Below are 16,005 nucleotides of genomic sequence, written 5' to 3' on the forward strand. Positions count from 1 at the left end.
CGTATCCTCCTGACAGGGGAAAAACTAAAACGGAGGAGGGAAGTGGGAGGCGGTTATTTTAAATTAATGGGTGCAACACATTTCCTGCTTGGGGAGGAGTCATCATGTCTTGTATGCTACCCATTGATCTTGTCACTTCCTGCAAACTAAACAGGAAGCACATAGTGTATCTTGCTTTTGTAAAATACTAATCCTATCACCCTTTCACATGGAAGACTGTCAGTTCCAATTATTAGGGGATCCGGGCACGGATTCCCTGCTGATCCTAACAGTTTGGAACAGATGTCACCATTGTGACAGTCGTGTCTATCCAGTACCTTCCTCCATCTCGCGATGGAGGAAAAATTCAGAGTTAGGACTTACCGGTAACTCTATTTCCATTAGTCTTCCAGGACAGCATCACGAGATGGAATCTCCTCCCCCACACACAGGAAACACGTCACTTAATCTGCTTAAAAGACCATGAAAAACTGGCAGGCTGGCCTGATCGGAATCCCCATCTGAAAGGGGCCTAAGGATTAGTAAACTACAACATACTGTATTACATATTTGTTTATGGGTTTAGAAAATGCATTAGGGCCCATTTTATCATAAGAAGGTAATTTATTGGGGCTCGCAAGTTGGGTCATTAATGACTACATGAATGAAATTACATAATTGTTCAGAGAAGTATGCAAACACATATCTCTAAAACGTGAAAGGTTGCATTACGTTATTATGGGTAAACATCTGTATGTGGTAAAATTTAGTTTGTGGGGGTTTATGCCAAGAAAGAAAGTATAAATGGGACATGACTTTTCCATAACCACCCATAATAGAAAGGCATGTCTATTTGTGGCTGGATTAGGCTAGATTGGAGCTAGGTAAAATTGATGGGGAGGTCAGTTACTGTTCAGTGCTTTAAAAACACACCACTCAGAATATATAACTATGTTTCTCAACAATGAACAATGTTTCTATATAATATGTAACTAACTATTCCAAGTTTTCAGTTAAAAGAAAACAAAAAATTAAAGTAATAATTTATTAGTCTTGCGTTGAATAATTCTTATAGATGGAATAAACTACATATTGTATCACATCTGAATACAAACAAACATTATTGGGGGGGGGGGATTGTGGCAAACATGCAAAACAATCACACACAAACGCATCACGAGTTCCCGCTATGCTTAGGTGTGAATGGGGACTTACAGCAATAGAAGACAATACAAAAAGACATTCACTCCAGCTGCAATTTCTAAGGCACATTGGTCACATGGCTCCAGGAAATGCTCTGGCCCTGCAATACTGATCATACTTACATGTACACATTTTATCCAAAACTGGAGTTATTACTAAACATTCAGATATATTTTACACAAATAAAAAAAAACATGCGGCTTCTGAAAAAGCAGCACACAAGCAAAAGTCTGAAAAAATGTCCCAGAATGGTGCTGTTAAATGTAAAATTCGACCTTTAGGGCTAGTATACCCTCGCTTTCAGGTTTAGTTTGTGCTTCATCGTTATTCCTGAATGTGAACGTGTAGCAAGCGCATGGTTAAGACACCTTAAACATCCATGTAGGCTAGCCTTTAAGATGCATGGTAGCCTGTCAGAGGAGATGAGAAAGGTACATCATTGCCCAGATACTGGAAGTTCAGCCACAACTGCAGTGCTCGGCTGCAAAGATTGATAACCCTCTTTCAAGAGGTTTCGCCAGGCCTTCAGGAATCGGGCATTTTCTGTGCATTTAGATGCAAGCTCTTCCACCTGGGATGATAAGGCTGATGTTGCTTCAAGCAGCTTGGTCAATGAAAAGGCAGCCTGTAATACAGTCACAGCAATATTAAAATAGTACCGTCTTACTGCATTTGACTAGAATACATTTACATAATGAATATATAGCCTATATATAAAAAAGGAAAAGAAGAAGGGGATGATACTAAGGTCTCTCTTCCTACGCTGCAGCGTTGGAATATTCCTCAGCGTCCTCACATCTATACACTATGCATAGAACATGATGATTTACAGGACTTTAGACCGCTGCAGTGGAGGTGGAAAGAGGTTCCAGGGACCGATCTAAAAGCAAGCCAGCTCTGTAACCTTTTTTTGGCACCTAGGCAAAAATGAGCACTTATCCCTTGCAGTGCGTGGGTAGCCCCACCGCAAGGGTTAAGAAAAATGATGCCCAGAGTTCTGCTTTTAAATCTCATATCTGTGCTTGGCAATTATGGAAGAGGTGACGCAACCCAGCTTAAGACAACATTTGACATATAGCAGAAAAAAGTAAGATACAGTGCAGAAGCATCATAAACCGAATCTCACTTCACAGGAAAGAAGCGATGCCAAAGAAATAGGTGGATCATATTCAAAGGAGGACTATGAGGCGAGTGAAAATCACTCAGCCTCATAGTGCTAGCCGACCTGTGACAATGAAACTGTCACTGGTCGGCTCAGTAGATCGGGAAGTGAGCGAACAAATACAGTCGCTTGCTCGCTTCTTGATCTATCCATGCAGAGAGCCGTGACTGTCACTCACGGCTCCCTGCAGGGATTCCCCTCCCTCCGATCCTCCAGCACTGACTGGCGGAAGGGACGGGGGAGGGGGCGGGTACAGCTGGCTCTGCCTCTAGATAGGCAGAGCCAGCTGTCACTCATGCAGCTGGGTGAATTCAGACAGCATTGTCGGGATCCGTCCCGGCATCTTTGGGTGACGCTAGTTTTGGGAGCTTTGGGTGACGCTAGTTTGTGTCCTTCAGTTACCCTTAGGAGAACTATGGGGAAAAGCACTGACCCCATAGTTCTCCTTTAAGCAAACATTTGCCAGTCTGACTCTATGCACTCTCCAACCACAGAGGACACCTCCTTATGGGTTTAAACACATAAATTAATAAAACAAATGTCACAGGCTTATGCAGATTTGTTTTCATCATTGTGTATGCCTGTACATTAAATGTATTGCTATGGAAGCAGAATTTTACACAGCTATATGTCATATGAAAAGGTTTTGCATCTATATCTGTATAAACACAAGCACTTTACTGACCAGTCCATGCTTCTTTTTTTTCCCCCCCTTTACACAGGATCTTTTTGCAAACACCTGCCAGAAAGATTGTGCACAGATTATCAGTATATTACAGCCATGCGCATGAGGCCTAATGGTGTAATAAACACTAACAGGGTTACTCACAAAAGGGTGAAGAGTTTGGAGAAGGTAGGAGAAGTGAACAATCTAGGAAAACATAGCCGATTTGGTAAAATTCTCTATTTCAGCTATGTTGTGCTAGATTGTTCACTTCTCCTGCCTTCTCCAAACTCTTCACCCTTTAGTGAATAACCCTCTAAGTGTCTGCCTGCATTCATGTGCACTCAGTTTAGCTTGATGCAATTCTGTGCATCCAAGGTCCGATTAGAAACTCTAAGGACCCCTTTATATTCGGTGCGATGACTGGCGTTTTTGCTCACTCACTAGGGCTCATAGAAAACAATTTATAAACCCATAATGCAGGCGTGACTTGTGATGGGCTGTGATAAAATTGCAATCATACCACATTTTTCCCCACAATGCACTAAATGACACAGAAAGTCACCCCACCACAGTGTAATGTAAAGTGCTGCCATGACAATCCATGAATGGAGTGTACACTTTGTTCAATCTGAATAAAGTTACCAAAAAAAAAAGTAAACAGTGGCTTTTATTGTAACAATAATATGCACCTCAGCTCTGCACTTCCACCTATCGGACAATAGCCACAATGTAAGCCAGCACATTTTACAGTGCAGCTAGTGTGAACAAGCCCTGTGGATGAAAGCATGTAAACACACAAAACACAGGAGAATAAAGTCGGTTTATATGTCCTTATAAGAAATGTGTCTACGTGCTCCTCGGTTTAAATAACGTAAAAGTAGAGGAGAGCCAGTGTGTGGTACAGGTACCAGATATGACGTGATGAATCCCTATCCATCCCCAGTCCTATTAGTAGACGTGATCCGTCTATCACATCTCTACCACACACACTATACTCACATCATCAATCTGCAACTCCACCTCCTCCAGCAGCTCCTGCGGGTCACCTCGCACAAACTGCGCCATCTCCCAATACTGCAGCTGCCACTTCACCTCAACCAAGACTTAGATCTCCCGGCTTCTATACAGCCAATCACATATCATGCTTATATCAGCCAATCAGAGCACCTCTTACTTCGCAGGACTCTCTTTTTTCTTACTAAAAACTTTATTTAGCACACCACAGTCAGTACATTAAATAGAGGCTAAACAAACGATGCAGACAGCTACTCTTAAATCGCTTGTGCTATCCGTCAGCACTAGGTGGCGCTGCGATGAAATGGACGCTCCTGCCGCTTTTCTATGGTTGTAGTTTTCCTGTGTTGGATGTGACCTCTGGTGCGCTGTTCTGCACTACATCTCCCGGCAGCATTTGCGCTGTTGTTGCACATGCGTGGGGTGGTTTAAACTGTGTGTCAGTTCACAGTGCGAAGCTGAGAGTCAGCTGTCAGCTTATATGTCCTCGTAGTGGTGTGTGACCGTGATATCTGCCACCATGAGTATACATTTCTGCAGATATACTGCTAGAGGTAAGATGAAGGCATATCAGATGACTCTGTGACCCCTGGGTGTGTATACACCGGATCTCCAGCTTTACTGGCTCTGTCCATCTCAGCATGGACTGTCACACTGTAATAGGACATACAGGGTTCAGCAGCAGGGGTAGGATGCGCTGGGTCGCGCTGCAGGACGCGATGGGCTCCGCGGCAGGGCTAGAACATGCAGAGCTAGTTTTCCTATCCTTTCAAGCTCTGCTTTATTCTCCTTCTTTGTCATGTATACATACCCCCTGCTCTAGCTGTAGGCATTGCTCCTGACAGGTAGACATCTACTTTTCATGTATATATTTAATTACAGTGCAGGGGCTATTATGTACCTAACGCAGAATGTGTGTCCTTGTCTGGTAACGGCTTGTATGTGGGTGCAGCAGCCCTATTACTGCCTCTGCTGGTCACATTACAATGTAGGGTAAAGGTCATCATTACAAAACATCCCTCACTTCTGGTTTCTGTGGTCCCCTGTAGGTGTGTCACATTGAAATGTTCACCTTTATAGTCACTTTTAATAAGAATCCCTTAGTCGCCCATGCTGACTTGTTTACATGTATCTGATCTCACTTACACTCCTCCTTCAGGTGAACTGGAGATTACACAATGGAGTGGTGTGCCTTTCATAACAAATCCACAATGATTCACCCTCACCCTGTTTATCTTCTTTTTATACATTCTAGTCTGTTGTGTGACATGATATTTCTTGTGTTCACAGAAAGTTGTTGTATTGAAGTCATTTGGGAAAGGGGAGACAAGAATATTATATAGAGTATAAGGCAGCCTGTCCAGTCTAGTTGTAGTGTTATTTTTAGATACATTAACATCAGTTTCCAAAAGTGTGAATTTTCATGATCATGCGTTATGTTGTCATTTCAATGGGCGCATTTTCTGTGCACCTTATTAGAGGTCTCCTTGTTCACACCAGGAGTGGTGTTTTTCTGCGGCGCAATCATCATTTTCGCAGGTATGCGCACCTGATGCATGTTTGCACACGTGTATGTATGGGTGGGGACTTTACAAAACATTATAATTTTTTTTAATTCTGTTTTATGTGTGACTTACATTTTATTTTTGGAAACTTAAATTTTTTTTTTCACTTAACTTTATTGCTATCAGATAGGGGGGGTTTCTTAGCCCCCTATGTGATAGCAAAATATGTGACAGGTCCTCTTTATGAAGAAGATCTGCCTGTTTTTAAATTTTGTGTCTTTCCCGCTTGCGCGTGCCGCTAACAGGCCGCCCGTATATACACGGCCTGTTGCATCCAGGAAGCTCCTGGCCGGCCGTTTTTTTACAACGGCTGGCTGGGAAGCGGTTAATAGGAGCCAGCTCCACTGATAACAACTACAGAAAACCTTAAGGGTGCCCACACACCTTACGATAATCGCGGGAAATCCCGCGATCGTACGATTATCGTAAGGTGTGTGGAAGCCGTGCGACCTCTACTACTGTAAGGTCGCACAACTTTAAACTTACGGACATGTTCGAAAACCCGCCGAGCATCGTACGATGTTCGGCGGGTTTGTGGCATGTCCGTACGATAACAGCCGTACGGGCCGGTGTGCGCAAGCGCACACTGCCCGTTCGGCATTGCGGTCATCGGAAGCCCGCCCCTCAGGGGGCGTGGCTTGCGATCATCGCAAGTACGATCTGCCTATGCAAGATAGGCAGATCGTATGTTTTTTTAAGTACCTTACAACCATCGCAAGACAAAAGTCTTGCGATGGTTGTAAGGTGTGTGCCCAGCCTAAGACTCCGTTCACACCTTGGCATAGCGAGAACATGCATCAAATGTGCAAAAAAAATTGCGCTGTGACAAAACACATACAAACGCATTTGCGTTGCCATTACTAGTTTATGGCAGCCCAAACGCGGCTGGGAATATGCGTACAAACTTGAAGAAACATGGAATGCATGTTGCAGATTTTGCTACATGCACTACCTTTCCACATGTATAGAAACAAATAGGGGCAGATGCAGAAAACAAATGCGCACAAATGTGACGGGAATTCCCGCTACACCTATGCGTGATCAGAGACTTAATTTTAAACATCAGCTGTCATTTTTAAGGAACATTGGCTACCTGGCTCCTGGGATTTGACCAGCCCTGAATTAGCTGATCACTTTCTGTGCTCTTTGCCGCACTCTTATTACTTAACATTATTCCCAGTTCTCTCTGTGGACTACAGAACACCTCTTCCTATGTTAAAGAAGAAATCCGGGCATAAATAGTCTTAACCCTTGCTTGGCAAGGGTTAAGTGCTTGTTTTTGTCTAGGGACAAAAATAGCAAATATATACTGACCTTTTACTTGTAGCCTCCCTCATCCTCCACTTCAGCAATGGAATGTCCCTCTGCGTCCTCATGTCCAATGCACTGTGTATAGAACATGCTGATTTACGGGACCTTTGACCACTGCAGCAGAGGAGGAGAGAGTCTCCAGGGTCTAAGGGCCTGTTCACATGAGTTTCAGGTCCTGATCAGGTGCGGATCAGCAGACGCGGTGCTATGTGTTTTGCCGCCTTTTTGATGCGTTCCAGTAACCAGTTTTGCTGGAGTGGGGCTGTCAGTATGTTACGTTTTTGACGCGTTTGCGTTTCCGGACCGTTTCAAAAACGTGTCAAAAACGCACTGCACTGCAGCTAACATACTGACAGCTCCACTCCAGCAAAAAAAAAATTAATTTTTTTAACATACTGACAGCCCCACTCCAGGGGTTTAACTGGAACGCATCAAAAACGCACTGCATCAGTAGCACCGCGTCTGCAGATCCGCACCTGATCCGGACCTGATATCATGTGAACAGGCCCTAAAAGCAAGCTGGCTCCGAGGATCAGGTGAGTCTAACTGTTCTTTTTTTAACCTAGACAAAAACCATCAGTTAACCCTTGCAGTGTGGGGTTAGCTGCATTGCAAGGGTTAATTAAAAAAAACTCTGCCCAGAGTTCTGATCTATGTACTTGCTTTTCCTGAGAGAAATAGGATTGTTTTAACAATGTTATTGCTCATTACTGTCATGTTATATTAACATGATAAATACAAGATTCCCAGTAAAAAACCTTTTGCCCTCTGTCTGTGGCCTCCATTAAAAGTTAATAATGTTCAGTATAGTGTAGAACTAATGAGTAAATCAGTGCAGTAAGTTGACAACATGAGTAATCAGGTCGTGGCAGAGAACTTGTGGTTTGTATTACTTTGCAAAACTGCTATTCTCTCAAGCAAGTTCACACTGATGCTAAAATGGAGATCTTGGCAGGTGTTCTGCATTCATTGGGCACAGCCAATATGCAACTTTGGGATAGTGTATGACATAACAAGAGAACTGGATGCTGTCCTGCATCCACCTCCTCCGTGGCTATAGCTCTAGAAAAGGCGTCAAGCACCCTCATTGTCTAAATTCCTTTAATAAACTTTTGGACTGCGATTGGTTATTCTTGGCAGTTCTTGCACGTTTCATTTTCAGAATCGATTGAACAAGGCCTTTGTCTCCAGATGGCAAAGCTTAAAGAATGAGTGCACTATAGTAACACTATGTTTTTGTTTGGTTAAAGCACCAGCCCTACGAGGAGCATATAACCCACCTATTGCTCTTTTTGACAACTGGGAGCAAGGAAAGGAGGCTCTGGTTAGGCTCCCAGTGGTTCTAGTTGGAGGTTATAAAGGGCTAAGGAATCTCTCATGTGACAGCACTGGTAGTCTAAGTAGCCAATTACCAAGGACCAATGCTGTCACATGAGGGGAATAAGTCACTTGCTCTTCTATACCGTGAAGTTCCAGGTATTTTCTTTGCTCCTGGCAACTGAACGTTGCTAGTGGAGTAGTAGAGGTGGGCATGATAGCAAACCTGTATTGGCAAAGCACAGGTGAATTTTAAGCATCAGAACCACCAGTAAGGTCACAGTGGGAGATGTGTGCTCAGAGTAAACGGAGTAGAGCACAGGCTGTGGTGGCTGTGCCAGACCTCACGGTAAAAAGCTTATTATTATTGCTGATGTATGTGATCTTCTTATTAAAGCAGGGCTGGACAAATCCTAGGAGCCAGGTAGCCAGTGATCCTAAAAATCACATATGGTGCCTAACTATTGAGGTTTCCTCTAGCTGTCAATGGAGCTGGCTCCTGGATTGCACAATCTTGCTCCTGAATGATATATTAAATTGTCCACCCCTGTATTAAAGTGCAATTATCCTTTCATTCACCCTGTTTGTCACCAGTGTAATCATGTTTCAGATGTCAGATCAGTTGTTGTTGGTCAGAGCACTTGGCAGAGTGTAAAACAGATATGTCAGAAAAGGCACAATAAAATGATCTGCCAAGTCACAATTAATTTGTTCTTAAAAAAATATGGTGGTTTAGCCATCACTGACCTGGAACAATTCTGCAGATTAAGAAAATCAGAGTATATCTGTATACTTGTGCTTAGTGAGTCAAAGTATTGAAGCAACATGCTCAGCATGGCAGGACCCTAGAATTTTCAGCCATGGCAGCCTCCAAGTCTCCTTTTAAAGAAGGGTTAAAAACACATTTTAATTTAATTTATTTTTTTAACCTGCAGCACATCAGTGTTTGTATCACTTAAAGCCGCTGAAGACATGTCTGCCCACACTCTGCTTGAAGAGATGGTCCTCATCCTCAGTGCCTCGAATCACTACACACTACACCATTTGCTCACGTGAGGAGGACAACAGATGGCAAGGTACTATGTCTTAAGTTGTTATTGGTAAAATTGTAATCTGTTGAATGGCTCTTCTTATTTAGTTATTTCTGTTGTACGCAGAATTAACACTGTCGGTCGCTTCCAGGCAACAACTGAAGGTTTCCACAGAACACATCTGTCCGATAACTTGGACCACTTGTGTAATTACAGAGGAGTCCATAGTGTTTGCAGTAACCCATTTTTAAGGGGGGAGCTCGGGATCTTAGAATTCACCTCTGGGGTCACTTGCTCTTGATTTAAGAGATTACAATCAATCCATTTGATTATGGCACTCTGTAAGGTGCCATCTTTGCTGTCTGATAGAGTTCAGTCTGTTAAGTAAGGGTGACAGTAGCATAAAAATAAGCCCTACTAATGTTTGCAGGAACCCATTTATAACACAGCACGTTCCTAACATGCCTGTGAATTTTCTTCCTTTTATTTGATTCTTTATTTCCCCCCTCTGAGCCAGAAAATGTTTTTGGGCTATGGTAGACCTCATTTATTAAAATGTGTACTTGTTGCCTACAGCCACCAAACAGATTCTCCCATTTATATCACAGTGAAAGAATGATCTGGATAGTCTGAATGGTAGATAGTCAGACTTTGTTCCTTAAAGAGGAACTTTCTCCTGTATATCTTGGGATATGTGACAGTCATATTCCAGTAGGCTGCAGGAGCAGGGACAGGTCATTCTTGCCTATGCAAGAAAGGAGGCAGTGGGTGGACTGAGGGGTGTAAGGTTTGTAGTGGGTAAAAGTCCACCAAAAAAAAAACATTGATAAAGAAGGTTCCGAGGTTCCATATGTATTTTTATTGATTATTTAAGATTCTTGCTTCTAACTGAACCCACTAATTTTTTTGTTCCTTCGTTAGAGATCAATATGGAACGGTTTGCAGAGGAAGCAGATGTGCTAATAGTTGGAGCTGGCCCAGCTGGTTTGTCTGCAGCCATACGATTGAAGCAGCTTGCAGCTGAAAACAACAAAGAGCTGCGTGTATGTCTGGTAGAAAAAGCAGCCCAGATTGGTGCTCACACACTCTCAGGGGCCTGCCTGGAGCCCCGAGCCCTGGAGGAGCTTTTCCCAGACTGGAAGGAGAGAGGGGTATGACTCATATCAGTATATTTATTAAAGAAAGCTTTCTATTGGATCAGTTTTTGCTGTTTATGATCTCATTGATATTAAAAACCTTATTTTACAAAAACAAGCAATAACAAACAATAATGTCTGGTTGCTTTCTTATGAAACTGTGTATTACTCTGTTTTGTTAGTTCATAAACTTTTCTGTGCTCAGAATTTCCTACGGTAGCTCTCTTTTTTTTAAAAACCAAGTCTTCTTTCTTAGGCTCCTCTTAACACTAAGGTGACCGGAGACAAGTTTGGAATCCTAACACAGAAGCACAGAATACCAGTGCCAATTCTCCCAGGTAAAATGTGCCTATGAATACAACACACTTCAGGTCAGCAGGATGTATATATTTTTTTCCTAAGGAATGCATGCCCAATGTGGGGGTTTGGCCTTGTATTGTCCCATAGTTTAAAGGGGGGGGGGCCCCATGACAAACGAACTGTTGTGGAGGGCTGAACAAAAAGGCTAAACTTAATTCTGCTCATACTTCATTTTATCGCTTTATAAAAAGCAGTAAATGATATGATTTTGATTAGCTGCTACTGGTCAGCCAGCCATAACCGAGCGCAGGTCAGTGTCCGTGGGCCAAACAGAAGCGCCACTCAGTCTGTGTCGGAACCGCGGGCTCGACAGGGACAGCCAAAGAGCTGGATGTGGCCTTGGGGCTGCAAAATGCGCAGGTCTGGTATAAAGTACACCCAGCCTCCAGTCCCAAGATGCTGTGTATTTGTGGCTTGTGATTCTATAAGGAGTTTTGGCTTTATTATATAGGAAAATATTTCATTTAATTTGCAGCTTCTTTAGGGTTTTAGGTCTAAATAAATAGAGCAATTAAAATGTATGTTGTACACTAGCTTTATCCAAACTTTCCTCAGTTGTGCACCATTATCATAGCATTTGCAATACTGCAAAGACAGGGACGCCTCTAAGAATTTCAATAAAACATACCTTGGACAACCAGAGTATATAATGCACTCTCTCTTGGAGTGGCCAAAAAAACACGTATGTATAATTGCAGTACACAGGCTGGCAACATAAATTACCTGAAGGTGAGGGATGTGGAGAGATCCACCTCTGTACAAATCCTCTGTGGATGGTATTGCTGTTAAACAGGATACACAGACTTTAAATGTGACTATTTGGGTACAAAATAAACTTTCAAACAAGAAAATGGCCGTGTATACAAGTCATCATGTCAACAGTGCTTTATGAAATTGCCTGCAAGGCTAAATGGATGTAAAATCATTTGCACAAGAATGCTGCAGATAAAAGACTCCACCTTTTTAATAAAATGAAAGACACTTGGCATGTTTTTGAGCAGTGGCTCTCAACCAGTGTAACCTCAGGACCCACGTTTGTCCTTGGTCATTAAGTCACGACCCAAGACTCGCTGCGATCAGACTGTGGGTGGGAGGTGCGTTTGGGATGCCATTCAAATGAATGGCAACGTAACACACCTCCCACACAAGAACGCGTGGTAGATGCGATTGCATAGGACTGTGCGATTATCGCTCTGCACTAGTGTGAACGGGCCCTCAAAATCAATGACAGATTCGCACTCTTGCTAGTCAGCCCCGCTGTCTCTCAAAGTACCTGAACAATGCCTGCATCCAATCAGATGGTTCAGGTATTTTGACTAGCAAGATACTGAAGCTTGGCCCAGCGGGAGATTCCTCCATCCACACAGTTTAGCGTAGAGGGAGGAATCTGTTGCACTTTTTTCATCTGACCATAGAAAATCTGCAGGAAATCTATAGGTGTATGGCCAGCTTAAGTCACACTGCTGTGCTGCAATCGTATTTTGTAGAAGGGAAAATCTCTTTCGCAGCACACGGATATTTCTACTGAATCCCCCTTGATTTCAGCTGATATTATCTGTATATGAAAATGCATTTTTGCTGCTTGGTGCGAGTTAAAAGGTTGTTTACAAAAATGTGTTCTGAGTGAGTAGAAGTAGATCTACCATGATTTGTGCATGGTTTTCTTCTAGTGTTTGCAGAATGGATAATACTGTATCAACAGAAGGATCACTACACCCTATGAAACAAATACGGAGGCGTGAGGTTTTCAGTTGTACATAACAAATTGCCACAGGTCAAAGCTCTCTACATTTGTCAGTGGGCAAAGTTCACAGACATGTTTCAGTACTGCAGTTTGCCATATAAAACAGGCATGTTACTTAGAGATAAATGTTATTTATATTTTTTTCTTGTTTTAATTATATTTTAATATTGTGTTTTGTTTCTGCCTAAGGGAAAGTGTGAGGAATAGTACAGCTCTGTTTGTGCTCTTCATTTCTTAATAAATGTTTCCAATTGGCCCTGAAAATCATATGCATTTACTAGCATCTTGTATTACCTGGTTCACACCTGTACGTTTTGTAGCGCGTTCAACGCTCTACGAACGCTCTACAAAACGCTCAAACATGAAAATCCTATTGTTTTCTATGGGTACGGTTCACACCTTGCCGTATTTCAGCCCGTCTGAACGCGCTACGACCAAAGATGTACATGTACTTTGGGGCGATTTTGTCGCGCGTTTCCATTGGGATACAGCCAAGTAGCCCTCGGAAACGTGCGTTTGTCGCGTGTTTTTTTTACCGCAAATTGCGGTAAAAACGCGCATCACGAAACGCGCGACAAACTACGCCTAGGTGTGAACAGAGCCTTAGAGTGCGAGGTAAAAGCAGATCCCATGATCAGTAAATTTGTTGAATTAAAGGGGATTGACAGAGAGTAGTTGTCGTAGTATGAAAATTACACTCAGTTGTAAAAAGTTATACTTAGTATCTCTTGCTCCATCCCATCACACTTTGCTTCCTCCCTTTAGAAGGATTATCTAGGGAGATAAAGACATTAGACTTTTGTTCTGGATGTCTCATACCGGGACATGGGCATATACATAAATGTGAATGTATTTGCTTTCGTGATGGATCGCCCATATTAAAGCCAGCTATTGTTGAGTTGTTTGCCATTCACTGGATCCAAAACAACACATTTCAAAGTATGTCCTTTTATTTGGTAAAAAAAAGTAACACAAAAGAGCAGACATATATGTACTTGCCCTAAAGCTGGTTCTTTTAGGCAGACAGTATTTTGCATGGTTAACTTGAGTACGTTTGTACCATTTGTATGCCCATTGATACAAGGTACGTAGCACAAGAGGTTAACAATTCCTTTTTACAACAGGAAACTATTAAGTAATATAAGTTTGCAGGTGGAAATGCCCTTAAAGTTTACAATAGTGAATAGGAATTGTCCTTGACTGTAACAGGGAACCCTCTCAACATCCAATTTCTGTTTACTCTGCAAGGTCGTTCCTTTAGCAGTATAAGGTTATTCATCTGAGCTTCCTTTGTAAAGGTCATTTTATGACTGTGAGCAAGAGGTCTTATGACCATGATGTTTATGGATATGTCTTTATTAACCCTAGGACTTCCAATGAATAATCATGGGAATTACATTGTAAGGCTTGGACACTTTGTCAGTTGGCTTGGAGAGCAGGCAGAGGCTTTAGGGGTTGAAATCTACCCTGGCTATGCTGCAGCAGAGGTAAGTGTCCCTTTTACATTGCTTGTCTGGTGTCTGACGTCATTGTTAGGCTTAGTGTTTGTGCTTTTCTGTACTGAATTTAATTTTATGATATTATATGATTAGAAGAATGCACTGTCTAATAGAGCAGAAATGCTGCATATGGTTGTGTATTGGTACTCTCTATTATTTCAAAGAAGGATTTTATTCTATGATGCTTAAGAGACATTCTGACAGAGGCTTACTATACAGCTATATGCATCCTCTGTATTTAAAACATTCCTGGGATTATGAGGAGGCCAAGGTGGCTGCCATCACCTGCAAGGTGGGGACTTTTTTCACATGTAACTAAAGGTACTTGAACATCACTGTTGATGACTTTCTTCTCATGTTACACAACAATTCTCGTAGTAATAATAATAATATTGTTGTTGCTATTGTTGTTGTTGTTGTTGTTGTTATCATTAATAATAAACATTTTCTATAGACATGTTTTACATGGAAGGATCCCTAGCCCTAAGTCCATTCTGCTTTACTTCCAGGTACTTTTCCATGAGGATGGCAGTGTTAAAGGTATTGCAACAAATGATGTAGGCATTCACAAGGATGGTTCACCAAAGGTAAAAAAAAATCAAAGCTGATTTGTGATTTGCAGTTTTTTGGTGTGGTAAACTGGTGTTTCTCAAGCTTTCCTCTCAAAATCTTGAGGCACCCCAATCTAAAAAAATGTTAAAAAGTGGTCACTCCAAAATCCTTATCTGAGCTAGGGGTCTGGTATGTATTTTAAGGAGGGACTTCACACAAAAAAACCCCCAAAAAGTTGACCTTTTACATCGGACACCCCTTTTTCACATCAGAGCCCCCTACCTTCTACATTAGAGACCCCCCTTTCACATCAGAACTCCCCTTCACATCTGGGACCCCCTCCTTTCACATCAGTCCCCTCCTCTCACACTGGAGCCCCCCTCTTTCACGTCAGAGTACTACCATCACATCAGAAGCTGCAGCAGCATGACGGAGGGCAGAAGGCAGAGCAAGCTTGGATGGAGGTGAACGTCTGTCTTAATCTGAATGGATCCCACCCATCCTGGATTTGTGTTCTTCGTTTCCATGGTAGTAGTGCTCAGCCTGCCTGCACCATGTAAAAGCATGACAGTTTGTGAAAATGTTTAGGCACCCTGGTTGAGAGGCTGTGCTCAACCACTTCTGTAGCTATGTTATAAATGCCTAATTATATTATAGAGAAGCTAATCCTTTATCATAACTTGTATTTGGGGGTATCTGCCTATTTTTAATCTTGTACTGTCCTTAATATTAAAAGATTAGCATTTGTTTTCACTATAAGATATAATGTTATAAGGCAAATGTCTTAACATAGGCACTCTCTTTTGATTCCTATAGTCAACTTTTGAACGTGGTCTGGAACTCCACGCTAAAGTCACCATCTTTGGAGAAGGCTGCCATGGCCATCTTGCCAAACAGTTATACAAAACATTCAATCTCCGAGAGAGCTGTGAGCCACAGACATACGCTATTGGTCTGAAAGAGGTAATGACCATGACTTGGTTTCCTGTGCATTGTACTGCTAGTTATTTGGGGGAATACTATTTTTACATAGCTGTGTCATTTCAGTTGAACTATGAATTGAACTAGGAAATGTACCTGCTCCACCTCCACCTGCAATTGAAAGTCCAGGGTTTGCTTCGCCTCTTTCCATGTGCAAAAGAAAAAAATATTGTGGCACACAGCTTCCAAGTTCCAAGTCTTTATTAGAAGTAAAACTACAATTGTGAGGGGTGTTAATGTGGCTATGGATATACAAACTTTGAGAATGTCAGTACTTGCATATTACCTTCATGAGGACACAGCCCAACACTGGAGGTGCAAAACAACTGTATTAGTAGAAAACCCAGAGGTTTTAGTCTTTTTACCTTTTTGCTGCTGTGGCTCTTCCTGCATTTTCTACCTAAGGTGACTGAACCAGTGTTTCATATACACACTTGAAATTTTATTGCAGAGCCCCCAAACACGCCCCAAATTATATATATAT

General features: G+C 42.2%; 2 protein-coding genes across 2 annotated transcripts in view; one reads left to right on the forward strand and one right to left on the reverse strand.

The window, feature by feature from the left end:
* Positions 1-1,603: 1,603 nt before the first annotated feature.
* On the reverse strand, positions 1,604-4,127 carry CUNH4orf46 (chromosome unknown C4orf46 homolog). The gene is made up of 2 exons (XM_018569395.1): positions 4,011-4,127; positions 1,604-1,807 (listed from the first exon to the last, which is right to left on the reverse strand). The coding sequence occupies exons 1-2, from the start codon at positions 4,074-4,076 to the stop codon at positions 1,619-1,621; spliced, it is 255 nt and encodes an 84-aa protein (XP_018424897.1). The 5' UTR covers positions 4,077-4,127; the 3' UTR covers positions 1,604-1,618.
* Positions 4,128-4,439: 312 nt separating this feature from the next.
* ETFDH (electron transfer flavoprotein dehydrogenase) overlaps positions 4,440-16,005 on the forward strand; it is a 21,991-nt gene continuing 10,425 nt past the window's right edge. The window contains exons 1-7 of the mRNA XM_018569396.1: positions 4,440-4,579; positions 9,154-9,294; positions 10,171-10,400; positions 10,642-10,723; positions 13,858-13,976; positions 14,498-14,575; positions 15,357-15,503. Coding sequence (XP_018424898.1) covers positions 4,546-4,579; positions 9,154-9,294; positions 10,171-10,400; positions 10,642-10,723; positions 13,858-13,976; positions 14,498-14,575; positions 15,357-15,503 — 831 coding nt within the window. The 5' untranslated portion in view covers positions 4,440-4,545. The remainder of the gene's footprint in view (positions 4,580-9,153; positions 9,295-10,170; positions 10,401-10,641; positions 10,724-13,857; positions 13,977-14,497; positions 14,576-15,356; positions 15,504-16,005) is intronic.

The sequence above is a fragment of the Nanorana parkeri genome, unplaced genomic scaffold (assembly GCF_000935625.1).
Source record: "Nanorana parkeri isolate BGI_ZX_2015 unplaced genomic scaffold, ASM93562v1 scaffold1329, whole genome shotgun sequence".
In the NCBI taxonomy this organism is placed as follows: domain Eukaryota; kingdom Metazoa; phylum Chordata; class Amphibia; order Anura; family Dicroglossidae; genus Nanorana; species Nanorana parkeri.